At 43.6% G+C, this 15,330-nt stretch overlaps 1 protein-coding gene across 3 annotated transcripts in view; it reads left to right on the top strand.

The window, feature by feature from the left end:
• MFSD12 (major facilitator superfamily domain containing 12) overlaps positions 1–7,770 on the top strand; it is a 41,204-nt gene extending 33,434 nt beyond the window's left edge. Inside the window, exons 7-10 of one of the 3 annotated variants that reach the window (XM_070943666.1) lie at positions 1,905–2,075; positions 3,762–3,856; positions 4,726–4,856; positions 7,325–7,770. In XM_070943666.1, coding sequence (XP_070799767.1) covers positions 1,905–2,075; positions 3,762–3,856; positions 4,726–4,856; positions 7,325–7,413 — 486 coding nt within the window. In that variant the 3' untranslated portion in view covers positions 7,414–7,770. Of the gene's footprint in view, positions 1–1,904; positions 2,076–3,683; positions 3,857–4,725; positions 4,857–7,324 lie in introns of those variants that run through there. The other 2 variants (XM_070943671.1, XM_070943678.1) reach the window with 2 other exon arrangements.
• The last annotated feature ends 7,560 nt before the right edge of the window (positions 7,771–15,330 follow it).

The raw sequence follows: 15,330 nt of genomic DNA, 5'->3' as shown, positions 1-15,330 counted from the left end.
CAGAGAGGGGGCCAGGGCCATCTTGTAGTTCTTTGCTGCCTCCGGAATCTCCGGAGTCTCACATCAGCGAGGCAGAAGAACAGCGTGAGCCTGTTCCCAGTGTGCGCATGTGCAGAGCTGCTAGGAGACAGAAAAAATTAAGGAAATAGGGTCGACTTGGGAGTAAGGCTTGGAGATGATTGGCCTCTCCCATAAGACATAAAAGAGAAGCGAACGGGACATGAGCTTTTGCAGGAAGCAATTAGTTCAGCTGGCCGATTCAAGATTTGAAACTTCTGTTTATGACTCTGTGCCAAGTTTGGTCTTGCCCTGTATCTGGAAATGAGCTCTTTGGCAGCATTCCATGTGAGATAGGTGGGTGTTGATAACCTTCTTCTGAAAGACTGTTTATCAAGCCTTGTGGACTGTAAATGAAAGTAATTTACAGCCGTATGAATTAAAGAGGTTTGTCGGGACTAAGTTTGTGCTGTTTAATTTCTAAGGAAGCCTAGGTCAGAACAATTTATGGGAAAAACACTAGGAAATCCAATTGATCTCTTCCTGTCCAGGTGCAAAGGGCCAGATCCATACGTGAAGGTCATATGAAACTGATTTATTGCTAATCATGTCTGTGCACAGAATGAGCAGTTTGGTAGCCTAGAGATGGAGCTCTCGCCTCACAATCAGGAGGTTGTGAGTTCGATTTTAGGTAGCAGCAGATATTTATCTCCTTGGGCGCAAAGAGAAAATATCTGCTGCGAACTCCACGTAGGCATCAGGAAGGGCATCCAGTCAGTAAACGCTCAGCTCTATTCAGTCACCCTGACTCCACCCCAATGCAAGGGATTACAGGTTAAAAGAAAAAAAAATGTCTATGCAAAGGAATCTATGCAGCTAGTGCTTAGCACATGCTTGGAGTTAGATAAGGGTCCATGGAATTCAAGGGAGGTTGGACTTAGTTCGTTTGTGACTACATAGGGATTCTAGGCTAATCCCTCTTTTAACTCCTCCCGTAGGTTCTGCCACTCCTTCTACACTTCCACACAGGTGTTTAGATACCAGCTGAAAGCTGACTTCAGAAATCAGCCAACTCTTCCAATGTTACCAAATTTATGCAACAACCCTAACCCCAATAAAAATAGGATTTGTAAAACCATGTTTCCCAAATTATCTTGAGATGTCAATCTCCCCTTGATTTTATTTTGCAAGAATAATATGCTTTCCTAAATTTTGAGCTTTTTAGAAAAGGGTTATCTTTAATTCTTGCAGAACATATCATAATTTTCAGTTGTCATAGATGCCTTGACAACTGTAAATACTATATTGTACATGTCTGCTTTATTTATAAATTTTATATGGCCACCATCTCACTTAACAATGATTCCAGGCAGCTTACAGAAGTTGTATTCTGAGCTATATTCATTTGCAAGTGCTGTCATTGTTGTGCTGTTAAAAAAGAATGGTGCTTCCTTTTTGCATTCTAGCTCTTGCTTGCACTGTGTTCTCCTCCTTTTTCAACATGATGCTCTCCAGCATTTTGCAAAAGGTAGGCTTTTGTCCAAAAGACAAAATGCTTGACTATAGAAAACCTGGAGAAATTCTTAGCTATTAGAACATTGTTTCTCAACCTCAGCAAATTTAAGAGATGTGGAATTCCCCAGCTAGCATACTCGTCCACACATCTTCCAGTTGTCGAGGTTCAGAAACACTGACTTAAAGGATGCTATTGAATAAGTAGACCCAGAGGTGTTTTTTATAGAAGGGCAACTGGTCTTTCTTGATTTTGTTGTCTTTTTTTAAAGCACCTATCAGACAACCATGAGCTGGATGACCGAGAACTTCCATAAGTGTTGAATGAATATTTTGTGTAGTAGTGATTAATGCATCCATGTTTTAGAAGTGAAAATAATTTTTTTCCATGTTAGCTGACCTATTTCCTGGGACTGATGATTATCTTGGCCTTTGCCTCCTGGGTGGCCATAGCTGAGCGACTCGGCGTAGAGATATATGGAGCTGCTGTTCTGCTTGGGACCGGGTCAGCCACCATCCTGGTAACATCCCTCTCCATGACAGCTGATCTCATTGGGCCCCACACGGTATGAAGCACCTTGTGTAAAAGATGGAGTCAGCCTTGTTTTAGGAACTGGGTGAAAAATCAATGCTAATCCTTAAAAAAGCAGAAAAAAACATTTTTTAAAGAAGCAATGTGGGATTTCTGAATCGTAAACAAGAGTGATTCATTTGGTGCTCCAAAGATAACTTCAAGGGAACAATGCCAAAGATGTGGCCAAGGTTATTTATTTATTTTATTTTTATTTTATTTAAATTTGTATACCGCCCTTCTCCTGGTGGACTCAGGGCAGTGCACAGCCAAGTAAAAAACATCCAATACAAAAGTTAAAAATTTAAAAGAATTATATCCTTTGGCCAAAAAATTAAGAACCTTACGACTAAAACCCATTAAACAATTAAAAATCTAATATCTCAAAAATGGGGGGGGGGGGTTCACGCCAGCCCTGCCTGATGGAAAAGAAAAGTTTTTAGGGCGCGGCGAAAAGCCCGGAGATCTGATATCCTCCATATCTCCAGGGGCAAATAGTTCCAGAGGGCAGGTGCTGCCACAGAGAAGGCCCTCCCCCTGGGAGAGGCGAGAGATTCAAGATGTCCGGAGAGGTGAGAGATTCAAGATGGCAGCCATAATGACATGATCAAAGCCCCTCCCCTTTTTATGCACGTGAAAAGGTGGTGGGACTTTAATCACACCATTGTGGTCACTGTCTGTCACACTGAATTAGGTGTGGTCACTGTCTGTCACACTGAATTAGGTGTGGCTCGTGGGCTGTATATCGTTTGCAGTATTTTTTCACAATCCCCACCTCTGACTAAAAAATGTTATGAGGACTAAAAGGCAAAGTGTATTTCGAGTCTTAGGGTGTCATAATATAACGCTTCGTTTATTTTTAGAAATACGTAAGGCCACTTGTTTATTTTTTTTTATGGGAAGGGGAATATGAAGGACAGAAGGCACTTTCAGAGAAGCTTAGAAATAAATGGTTTATTGCCATCCAGTGCACCAGTGTTTCTCATCCTCAGGAACTTTAAGACGTGTGGACTTCAACTCCCAGAATTCCCTGAGGAATGCTGGCTAAGGAATTCTGGGAGTTGAAGTCTTCACGTCTTAAAGCTGCTGAGAACGAGAAACATTACTGTAGGCAAAGACCCTCCTCAAGTGCTATGGGGGAAGAAACATAAAAGAAAAAAAAAGAATACAAGCCTCAGAATGGTACTATACCATGGGTGTCAAACTCAAGGCCCATGGGCTGAATCCTGATCTGGCCCTAGGGGCCATCCTGGAAACAGTGAAGGACCATCCCGCGGTGCCTCTGCCAGAAAAAATGGAGCTTGGGAGGGCCACGCGCATCTATCCCAGGCCCCATTTTCAGTCCCAAGCTCCGTTTTCACTGGCAGAGGGCTGCAGGAAGCCGTCACAGCCGAAAACGGGGCCCGGGAGCCCATTTTCACTGGCAGAGCGCTTGGGCCACCACAGGTGCCCCCGACACGAGTGACGTCATGCTGGCCATGCCCAGCCTAGTCCCCCGAGATCAAACACAACCCTGATGTGGCCTTCAATTAAATTGAGTTTGACACCTCTGTACTATACTGTAGAACTATTTTGAGGTTTGCCTCTTCTTTTTGTTTCAAAGTTTTGCTTTCTGTCCAGGGTGAGACCTGGCAGCCACTCAGGTGGTCCTGATGCATCTGTGGCTCATTTTCTCCGATAGCACAGCGGCGCATTTGTCTACGGGGCCATGAGCTTCACTGATAAAGTCGCCAACGGATTGTCGGTGATGATTATCCAGGACCTGCATCCATGCCCGTAAGTGAAGGGTGGGCCACAGTGAGACAGCTAGTGTTGGTGAAAAGAAGGTTGGTGATTTAACACTTTGGCACATCACTGACCCAAAGGGCAGAGAAAATGGAGGGTACTTTTTGGAGAAATGCTTCTGCTGGTCAGAACAGGCCAGGTGGGATAGTTGTTTTTTTAAACCCATTTGAATGATGCTGGACTCAGCATGTATTTCCCATTACATACTTTACATCTTGTGTTAAATCAGGATTTGCTTAACCATAGTTTATTTAATAAACCATAATTGGCTGGACTGTAGTACCCATTAGGCTGTCCAATGTGGTTGCAAACCATTACGATTAAGTTTATGCATTAAGGCAAACCTTAAATCAAATACTGGTATATGGACCCTGTACAAATATATTAGAAGTGGAAACTATGGTTGATCAAACCGTAGTTCAGTTTTCATATTGCATCACTGCCTACATTATGTTTACAAACCATATTATATCTTGATCTTTAATATCTGGATTGAGACCTTTTGGAGAGGGGAATTTCAAGAGGGAGTGTTAGAGATACCATAGTTGAGGGGAATCCTCCATGTGACAAAGCAGTCTACCATAGAGTGTACAATAACAGTGATTGAGGAACGGCATTCGTAGTAGGCTCAGCAAGACTCTTGAAATGGCACTAATGAGAAATGTAGCTCCATCCAATTTTTGGTTTTGATCCTACAAGGTATTTATGTTCTCCAGTAGAATTGCCAGCTTTGCTTAACCAGGGGTTCTGAAGAGAGAGCCTCCATGTGTAAGAGCAGTGTACACAACCTAATATTTACCTTCATGTTGCATTTCCCCCCCTCTGTTCCCATCTCCATCCCCACCCTTCACAAAATCCAGGACTCAGCTCTGTTGCAACGGCTGTGTGACCTTCTACCATTGGGTAATGGTCTCGGTTACTGGAGGCATGGCAATAGTGGCTGCCCTGTTCCTAGCCAGCATCATGATCTGGCCAATCAGCATCCGTTTCCGTAAGTAGGATTTGCTCCGATGGGAAAATAGGGTGGTGGGAAAGATAGAAGAGAGGGAAGCAGAGAAGTGCAGATGTAACTACAGATAGCCCTTGTCTTACAACCACAATTGTCTATGGAGATTCTCAGTCATCCAGGTCATGGTTGTCCCAAAGGTGCTTTTTCAAGAGGCAACTGGACTTTCTGGTTTTTCTTTGAAGAGGTTTCACTTCTCATCCAAGAAGCTTCTTCAGCTCTGACTGGATGGTGGAGAAACAAAACAACCACTTCATAAGCACATGGCACAACATAGGAGAACAAACCCATCAGGACTAGATTCAGCAGTCCACCTGCATGGGGGGAGAAGTTAGCAAAAGGAAGATAAAAATGGGCCAGGTCCATGGAGAAGAAAAGAAATAACTCCCAGTTTCCTCAGGGCATGCCTTGAGATGCTGTTGGGCAGTGGCTCATAATAGCAATAGCACTTAGACTTATATACCACTTTACAGTGTTTTACAGCCCTCTCTAAGCCGTTTACAGAGTCAGCCTCTTGCCCCCAACAATCTGGATCCTCATTTTACCGACCTCGGAAGGATGGATGGCTGAGTCAACCTTGAGCCTAGTGAGATTCGAATTGCCAAATTGCTGGCAGCCAGCAGTCAGCAGAAGTAGCCTGCAGGACTGCATTCTAACCACTGCGCCACCACGGCTCTTAAAGCTGCTGAGCTAATGTTCTAATGTTCGCAACTGTTCCGGTCTTTCTCCCAGTCACATGATCCCTGATGTAACTTATGAAGCTTGCTCTTAATGCAAATTTAAATGTCCACAGACACACACAAATGGAAAATCCAGATGCCTCTTACAGTCCCTGTTTGTAAAGCAGGAGTCCCCAACCCCCGGCCCGTGGCTCACTACCGGCCCGTGACCCGTTCAGAACCAGGTCACGGAAGCAGCAAGTGAAAGTAGACACAGCTGCACTTGTACATGGAACAGGCAGCCAAGCGCACGTACACAGCTCCATTTGTGCTCACTCACCGCTCATATGGAAACATCCTCTCTCTCCACCCCCCACCCCCACCCCCGCCAGTCCGCAAAACCGGGAAAGGTTGGAGACCTCTCTTGTAAAATATTTGGAAATAATTTCCAAAAATCCGGCTGTGTATTTAAGCTGCAGACACCCATTAAAGCGAAGGATGTAACGGGTAAGAGTCTACAGATAGCCGTCAAGTTACAACAGTTCATTTAGTGACCATTTGAAATTCCATCAGTGGTGAAAAAAGTGACTTATGACCGTTTTTCACACTTACAAACCACTGGTCATGTGATCAATAGCAATAGCACTTATTTATTTTATTTTTTTTATTTTATTTCAAATTTATATACCGCACCTTCTCCCAAGGGACTCAGGGCAGTGTACAGCCAGATAAAAACATACAATACAAACATTAAGAACAATTAAAAGAATATATATTAATTTGGCCCCAGTTTAAAATGACAAACCAATTAAAAATTAAAAATTGAAAAATATGTTAAGCCAGCCCGGCTTGATGAAAAAAGAAAGTTTTAAGGGCACAGCGGAAGGCACCGAGGTCTTGGATTCTCCTTATCTCAGGGGGCAGCTGGTTCCATAGGGTAGATGCCCCCACAGAGAAGGCCCTCCCCCTGGGGGTCAACAGCCTACATTGTTTGGCTGATGGCACCCCGAGGAAGCCCTCTCTGTGGGAGCGCACGGGTCGATGAGAGGTCGTCGGTAGCAGCAGGTGGTCTCGAAGATAACTAGGTCCTAAGCCATGGAGCGCTTTAAAGGTGATGATCAACACCTTGAAGCGCACCCGGAAGACCACTGGGAGCCAGTGCAGCTCGCGCAGGAGTGGTGTTATGTGGGAGCGCCAGGCTGCTCCCGTCACTACCCGCGCGGCCGCATTCTTAGACTTAGACTTATATACACCTTCACAGAGCTTTACAGCCCTCTCTAAGCACTTTACAGAGTCAGCATAATTGCCCCCAACAATGTGGGTCCTCATTTTACCCACCTCAGAAGGACAGAAGTCTGAGTCAACCTTAAGCCAGTGAGAATCAAACTACCAAATTGCTGGCAGCCAACAGTCAGCAGAATTAGCCTGCAATACTGCATTCAAACCATTGCGCCACCATGGCCATGCGGGTGTTCAGACACTTGGCAACTGACTCATATTTATGACGGTTGCAGTGTCCCGGGGTCATGTGATCACCTTCTGACAAGCAAAGTCGATGGGGAAGCCAGATTCGCTTAACAACCGTGTGACTAACTTAACAACTGCAGTGATACACTTAACAACTGTGGCAAGCAAGGTCGTAAAATGGGACAAAATTCACTTAACCCTCTCACTTGGCAACAGAAATTTTGGGCTCAGTTGTGGTCGTAAATCAAGGACTACCTATACTTTTTTTTTTTTTAAAGTGGGGAGATGTGGAAAAGTTCTGGCTAATGAATTGCATTTCTCCTGCAGATGATGTTTCGATTTCAGGACTATCAGGGGTGAATTCAAGAGACCGCAAGTATTTTGAGGAAGGAGAACCAGTGGCTGTGGTGAACTGAGACATCTGAAGGAGCAAAGCTAGGACAGGATGGAGTTGCAGCAACGTGGAAATCCAAAGAACTGTTTCATCTGGCTTGAATTTGCCCTTATTTGCTCTCTGGGCCCAACATGGACAATCCCAGCATATTTTGCACAAATCTTCCTTGACCCGTTATGGGAAGATCCTTTCCTCTGACCACTTCATTTCCCCCGGTTGGTCCCTTGTGCAGCTAGTGAAGAACTAGCAATGAAGCAATATCTTCCACCACCTAATCCACCCTGCCATTCCCTTTTTCTATCTATTTGTATATAAAAAGTATAAAATAAATGTGAGGTTTTTTATTTAAGAAATAATTAAACTATCTTAAGTAAAACAAAAAAAACTTCTAATAAAGTTTTTACTTGTTTGCTAAATATTGATCTATAAAATATAGTGTGTGTGTGTGTGAATAGATACTGATTTGGAGGTAGATGACTCTCAAAAAGGCTGGATTGTCAGGGTAGACTGGTACAACCCTGAATTCTGTATCTTGATTATTACTGCCACCTTCACCAATAACAAACATATTGTGGTTTATTTGTCTGTTTTGAAGGACGAACAGACTGGCATATCTCACCCCTTTTCTGTTTTTCTCTTCTTGTCCCAAAAGTGGACACAACTGACTAGTGTCCAGTTTGGAGACTGATTTATTGCTCTGCGGCCAGTTGTTATGCAGAACTTCTGATGGAAAGTTGTCATGATCGTAACAGCTGGGCAGCCACTTCTTAATTAGTTTTCCTTCAAATTGCAAAAGCCTAATCAAGATGATCTTTGAGGCCCTTCCAATACTATAATTCCCTTACTGAGAGGTTGGTTTGCTCATATCAAAAAATTACAGGCACAAGCCAAGGATCCTTGGTTATTTATAATGAGTATCTGTCTATGGAGATTCTCAGTCATCCAGGTCATGGTTGTCCCAAAGGTGCTTTTTCAAGAGGCAACTGGACTTTCTGTTTTTTCTTTGAAGACCTTTCACTTCTCATCCAAGAAGCTTCTTCAGCTCTGACTGAATGGTGGGGAATGGAAGGATATGTACTCCTCACAGACAGCTGGTCATTTGCAGTCTTTAGAGAGTTAGATAAAATCTCTTTAGAGCAGGGGTGTCAAACTCGTGGCCCACAGGCCGGATGTGTCACGCACTGGCCACCCCCACCCCCGTTTTAGCAAAGGGGAAAACAGTTGTGATACGTCATGTGACGACAATGTGACGCCACGAGTTTTAACGCCCACGCTTTAGAGCTTTAGATAAAAGGATGCAAATGACCAGCTGTCTGCAAGGAGTATAAATCCTTCCATTCCCCACCATTCAATCAGAGCTGAAGAAGCTTCTTGGATGAGAAGTGAAACGTCTTCAAAGAAAAAACAAAGTCTAGTTGCCTCTTGGAAAAAGCATCTTTGGGATGATTTATAATGGGTAAATAGCCTTTAAAATCATGCAATATGGGAATGACCTTGAGGTCACAATTGCTAATTGTATATGTGTCAGTGTTCCAGAAAAACCCCAACTCCAAGTAAAAACCCTGAAGCAAGCATTTTTTCAAAGTTCTATTTACTAGAATAGGTAAACTGGCACATCTGGGAAAACCGAATCTGAGAGATCCGGGTTTTCCTTTGGTAAATCAAAACCCCCAAAACCAGGGGTGAAATGCTCCCGGTTCGGACCGGATTGCCCGATCCAGTAGTGATGGCGGTGGATGGTTCGGAGAACCAGTAGCAAAAATCCCTGCCCCCCCCCCTTGACCAACTGAGTCGTACAATCATCAGAGGCTTTTTTTTTTTTACTTTTAAAAGCATTTTTTTCTTCAGCCAAAAAAATGCTTTTAAAGGTAAAAGCCTCTGATGATCGCGCAGCTCAGCTGGGATCGTCAGAGCCTTTTAAAAGCCTTTTCAGCCAAAGTTGTAGAAAAAATGCTTTTAAAAGTTTTTTTTTTTAAAGTTGGCCACGCCTACCCAGTCACATTACTCCCCACCACCAAGCCACACCCACAGAACCAGTAATAAATTTTACATTTCACCACTGCCCAAAACCATCCCCTCACTCCTCAGTCGATCACATACTCCAATCACCATCCGTCCCATCTCGAGACAGCACTCCGACCACTCCTTCTCCAGATGCAGGATCGGCCTGACCTTGACCGACAGGAAGAATGCTATTATGTCTAAAGACAATCCCTCTACTAAATCCTCCCTTCTACTTTCCCACACATGAGAAGGTGGCAGCATGGAAGCTTCCGGCCTAATATGGCTCCCAAAGCTGACAATCTGGAGCACAAAGTGTTTTTACTTATGGCTCGTTTCACCAATGCCAGCTAACAGTTACGGAATTTAAAGTCAAACACATTTGCAAAGTATAAAATTGAGGAAGGCTGACTCAAAGTGGTGTCCCTTTTTTTCCTCTTTTCTATTGCCTCCCATTCCTAACAATTTGATTTGTCAACTCTTTGTTGGCTTTAAAGTGGTCCCATCTATACCGGTAGCTTCTAGCTATAGATTTTAAGTCCTCTACTTGTCCATTCTTTATTCTGCCATTTGGCTTTTCTCGATTTGCGATTTCTTCTCCAGTGGTTTTAGAGCTCTGAAACATGAAGCAGTTTAGCCATCTTCACTCAAACTACAGTTGACCTCTTCTCTAAGGATGCTGGGTTTGCATACTTCCTTTCCTAATCGCTTTCAAAAGAGTTTGTTAACTGCTTCTCTGCTATTAGGAACCGTGGACCAACAGGTTTTACAGCACCAGGTGAATTTCTTTACTCCTTAGCAAAAGAAGTTTTAAATACAAGTGTAAGGATTTTTTTTTTTTAAATGTTATTTTGGAATAAACAGAAAAAGGGTGACCAGAGTTTTGATTTTGAAAAGTTACAAATGGACTAGCGGTCCAGATGGATTTAAAATAAGATTTTGGGATTAATTATAAGAATTCTTCCTATGGGAAAATGCTTTTGTTTTGAATTCTTAAAAAAAAAGAAAGATGGAATTTTGAAGACTGGACACTAGAGGGAACCAGAGGCACTAAAGATTACAGTGAAATTAAAGGAGAAAAACACTCAATTTTTACTTATTAATATAGAACGAAGCAAAACACCTTGATATTGAACATATTGAGGGATGCTTTTGAACAATTTTGACCCAAATTAATTTTAAAAGTGTCTGCCATGATAGACTGTGTTTAAAAGATGTTATGGAAGAGGAACAGTTTTTACAAAGCAACACAGATCTGAAAGTGGATTTTAAAAAGATAGGCTACAAGAATGATATGAAAAAAGATGCTACACTGGGTGTACAACTAAAAATGACCAATGTCTTAATAATTAAACGGATATACAAATAACAGCAAAAGAGTGATGTGGACAACTTTCCTATATTGGATTTACAATTGAACTTGTTAAACCTTTGAAGAATTTTGTGAGGAGGGACAAATTAAAAATGAAATCAGATTTTAAGACTTTTTTTTTTAATTTGATTTATATGCCGCTCTTCTCCGGAGACAGGGTGGCTTACAATGTGCTCAGCAATAGCCTTCATCCTTTTGTATATTTATACAAAGTCAGCTTACTGCCCCCACAACTGGGTCCTCAATTTACCTACCTTAGAAGGGATGGAAGGCTGAGTCAACCTTGAACCTTGGCAAGATTCGAACCTGCAGTAATTGCAGGCAGCTGGTCTTAATAACCAGCTTAATAACAGGGTGCCTTAGACCACTGTACTACCAAGGCTCTTGGTAGTACATTTATTCTATTTATCAAATTTCTACACCGCTCATCTCATCTAAATGATTATTTGAAAGGATTAAAGATCAAGATTCTTAAAAAGAGAAGGAAGGAATATAAGGTTGGGTTAACTAAACTTCTGGCACAGCTGGTTAACTTACTGGTGGGCGTGGTGCTTTTTTTCCAAGAAATCAGGAGACACGGAAATGCGGATGAGTCCCAGGATGCCTCCACAGGATGGCAGTTCCTCATCAGAACAGCTAAAATCAAGGAAATGACGGTTGACAAGAACAAAAGGAAATAGCTTGGCGTGTCGGTTGGATTATTTTGCGCAACTAACAACTGTGTACAAAAGAAAAAAAACGTTAATGAGTAATGAAGGGAGAGCCAGTTTGAAGTGCTGGCTTAGAAGCCTGAAGATTGCAAGTTCTAGTCCTCTCTTAGACATCAAAGCCAGCATGATGATTTGAGGCCAGTTGCTCCCTCTCAGCCCAACCCACCTCACAGGATTGTAGCAGGGGTGGGTTCTACTCACCTTTACTATCGGTTCGCAATGGGGCCACGCATGCGCAGATGCGTCCTGATGACGTCGGGGTCGGTGGGCGGAGCCTCCCAACGGTTTTACTACCGGTTCTATAGCACCAGTCCAAACCGGGGGCAACCCACCACTGGATTGTAGTGAGGAAAACAGGAATAGAAAGCATTATGCACGCTGCCTTGAGTTGTGCAATACACTCCCACCATGTCATTCTGTCATTATCTCCCTCCCTCTGCCAAGTAAGGGATGAAGTGAGAGGATGTATGGCAGGTTCAGCTTGGGAAGGATATGCCAGGGAGGGTGAGAGGTATTGTGGGTCAAGAAGAGTGCATGACAGGTGCAGTGCAGGTTAGGTAGGGTATGTGGGGGTCAAGGAGTCTGCGATAGATAACAATGGCACTTAGACTTATATACTGCTTCACAGTGCTTTGCAGCCTTTTCTAAGTGGTTTATAGCACTAGCACATTGCTCCCAACAATCTGGGTCCTCATTTTACCAACTTTGGAAGGATGGAAGGCTGAGTCAACTTTCAGCCGTTGAGAATCGAACTGTTGAACTGCTGGCACTCAGCAGAAGTAGCCTGCAGTACTGCATTCTAACCACTGTGCCACCATGGCTCCATGTGGATGCCATGTGGATAGGAAGGGTGCATGCAAGAGATGTCATGGGAGTTGGGAAAGGCATGCTTGGGAATATGTGACAGGTGTGTGTGTCAGGGATGGAGTGTGGGAGATGGCATAGGTCTGGGAGATTACAGATGGACAATCTGGACCAAAAAGGGTATGCGGGGTTTCCTTCCTCCCTGTTATTCCCTATTCCTCCCCATCACTTCTCTCCCTTTCCCAACAGGCAGGCAAATGGCTGCTGCCAGATGTGGGAATGGAGCAAGGGATTGCAAGACTGGCTTGGAAACTGTCACAGAACAGCTGAAAATACAGATCACGTGGCCACAGCACAAAATCCATGGGCCCTGGATTTTGGATGCATTCGGCAAGGTAGCCTAATTTGAGGTATCAAATAGTTCAAAATGGTTCAAAAAGGTTGCTTTTGATGCACTGTTTCACCAGTTAAAGGTTATAGATGCAAGAGGTTTTGTAGTACATAGATATCGCCTCCTCTCTTAAAAGAGTCACGCACAAAACCGAGCAGGGTTGTACTGCCCTTAACAACATTCCATAACAGATGAAAGTAAACCACAGAGAACGATCAGCAACTATGGAAACAGAGACACCCTTTGTAATAGCAGATTAGCAATGTGAAGACCAAGGCAAAGCAATCAAACCAGTGGTGGGTTCCAACTGGTTTTACTACTGGTTCTCTTTGTGCACGCACTTTGCGTGTGATCGCCACGTGCATGCTCACTTTGATCGCATGCGCGCCAAACTTGCGCTCTGCGCAAGTGCGTTAGGTATTTGCCCAGCTGAGGTGCGGCAATCCACTCTGCTGCACCTATCAGCTGGGCTAAAAATTAAGAATTAAAGGTAGGAATAACGTGGGGGTGGGCAGAAGGGCCCAAATCCCGGACAAAGAGAACTGGTTCGGTGACATCACATCGTCACCGCTACTGGCTCGGCCGAACCGGGAGGAACCCACCACTGAATCAAACACCTTTCAGAGCTTTGGACTTCAGACGCAGACCACCGGCCATGCTGCGTCTCCAACTTACGGCCCCCTGGATCAGTGTTTTTAAACCACAGCAACTTTAGGATGGGTGGACTTCATGTTGACTGAGGAATACTGGGAATTGAAGTCCACCCTTCTTAAAGTTACTGAGATTGAAAAACACTGCTCAGGATGCACTGGGATTTTGCTCCAGCTGTTGCTTTCTGTAGATCTAATGCATCAGAGACAGTTTGGTCTAGTGGCTAAGGCACGAGGCTAGAAACCAGGAGACTGAATTCTAGCTCTGCCTTAGGCATGAAAGCCAACTGGGTGACTTTGGGCCAATCACTCTTTCTCAGCCCAACCCACCTCACAGTGTTGTTGTTGGGAAAATAGGAAGAGGAAAGAGTATTAGGAATGTTCACTGTCTTGAGTTAAGGTAAAGGTTCTCCCACACATGCACGCTAGTCGTTTCCAGCTCTAGGGAGCAGTGCTCATCTCCGTTTCAAAACTGAAGAGCCAGTGCTGTCCGAAGACGTCTCCGTGGTCATGTGGCCGGCATGACTAAATGCCAAAGGAGCATGGAATGTTGTTACCTTCCCACCAAAGGTGGTTCCTATTTTTCTACTTGCATTTTTTACGTGCTTTCGAACTGCTAGGTTGGCAGAAGCTGGGACAAGTAACGGGAGCTCACTCCGTTATGCGGCACTAGGGATTTGAACCGCTGAACTGCCGACCTTCTGATCGACAAGCTCAGCGACTTAGCCTCTGAGCCACCGCGTCCCTTCAGTTACTTAGCCTTGAGTTACTTACAGAATAATAAAGAGATGAAAATCTAAATACAATAACAATCTAATAAACAATCTAAAATCAAGAACAATCATTACTGGCTAAAGAGGAAAAAATCCACAGAAGAAATATTGCAGCTTCCCAACCCCCAAGGGGTGGAGGAATAATTTATTTTTAACGGCCTTCCTTAAAAGGAAGGAAGGAACTGTAAGGGTTTGGGGAGGTAGATTCAGTTCTTGTAATATGTGGCATGACTTTGGGTGACAGAGACACCTTCCCTAGTTTCCTGGACTATAAGGGAGATGTACTTTCAGGCATGTAAGATTCTGTTAAAGTAATACAATAAATTGCAAGAATATAAGTAAGCGGCCAGACGAGGAGACCCAAACTTATTGGTAGTGAACTCACACTGCAGTGAACAAGGACATACCTTCAATTTTGCAGCTACTAAGATTATTGGACGAGCAGGCACAAAAACAGCTAGGGAAATGATTGAAGCCGGGGAAAAATGGGCCCCTCATAGGTCAATAGGAGTGTTGACTTACCACCAGTTTATCAAGTACTTAGGAGGTGAGGGCTTGGCAACACAAGAAATCAACAGCCAATTATTTAATAGCCAGCCATCAAAATCTCAACATACAACAGGCACCATATAAATACCACACACAGCCCAAAGCACACACTCTGCTAGAGAGAAGTTCCCTCAGGATGGGCTCCAGTACAAATCTGAAAGCCCGGAAGACTAAACCTCTGGTCCCGATGACCGACCCAGATTGCAACATTATCCTGGGACACATATATTCACGTTCATTCGTAATACATTAAAGTTAGAGCTAATATTTTGGGGGGTACTTCTGGTCTGGACTACCTCACAAGGCCGACAGTATTAGAGGGGGCAGTGACTGAGACTTGCTTTTGTGATCCCTGAAGATTCCAGTCCCTAGCAAAAAAAAAGACAGTGCTTATGGGATAAGATAGTTGTTAATGGGATTAGGAGAATTTGGGATATACAGATTCTGAAACTTGAAGGTCTTTAAAAATGACAACCAACCTTGTGGATTCCACCTGGAAACCAACTGGAAACCAGGGGAGCTCTATCAGTTGTGCACTGTCATCAAGCCACTGTATTGTGTAGCAGCTTGATATCCATTTATTGTTAGCCTAGTGCAGAGCACGGTAATGCAGTAATATATAAGCTAATACATTGTACGAAACCAGTCATTTCATAAATTCAATAACCGAGTGAATTGTATATAGCTGG

This window comes from Pituophis catenifer, unplaced genomic scaffold (assembly GCF_029215685.1).
Source record: "Pituophis catenifer annectens isolate HBS135680 unplaced genomic scaffold, rPitCat1.0.hap2 SCAF_1, whole genome shotgun sequence".
NCBI lineage: Eukaryota > Metazoa > Chordata > Lepidosauria > Squamata > Colubridae > Pituophis > Pituophis catenifer.
Note: the sequence above shows the minus strand (reverse complement) of the source record. Positions and strands in the feature narration are given on the sequence as shown.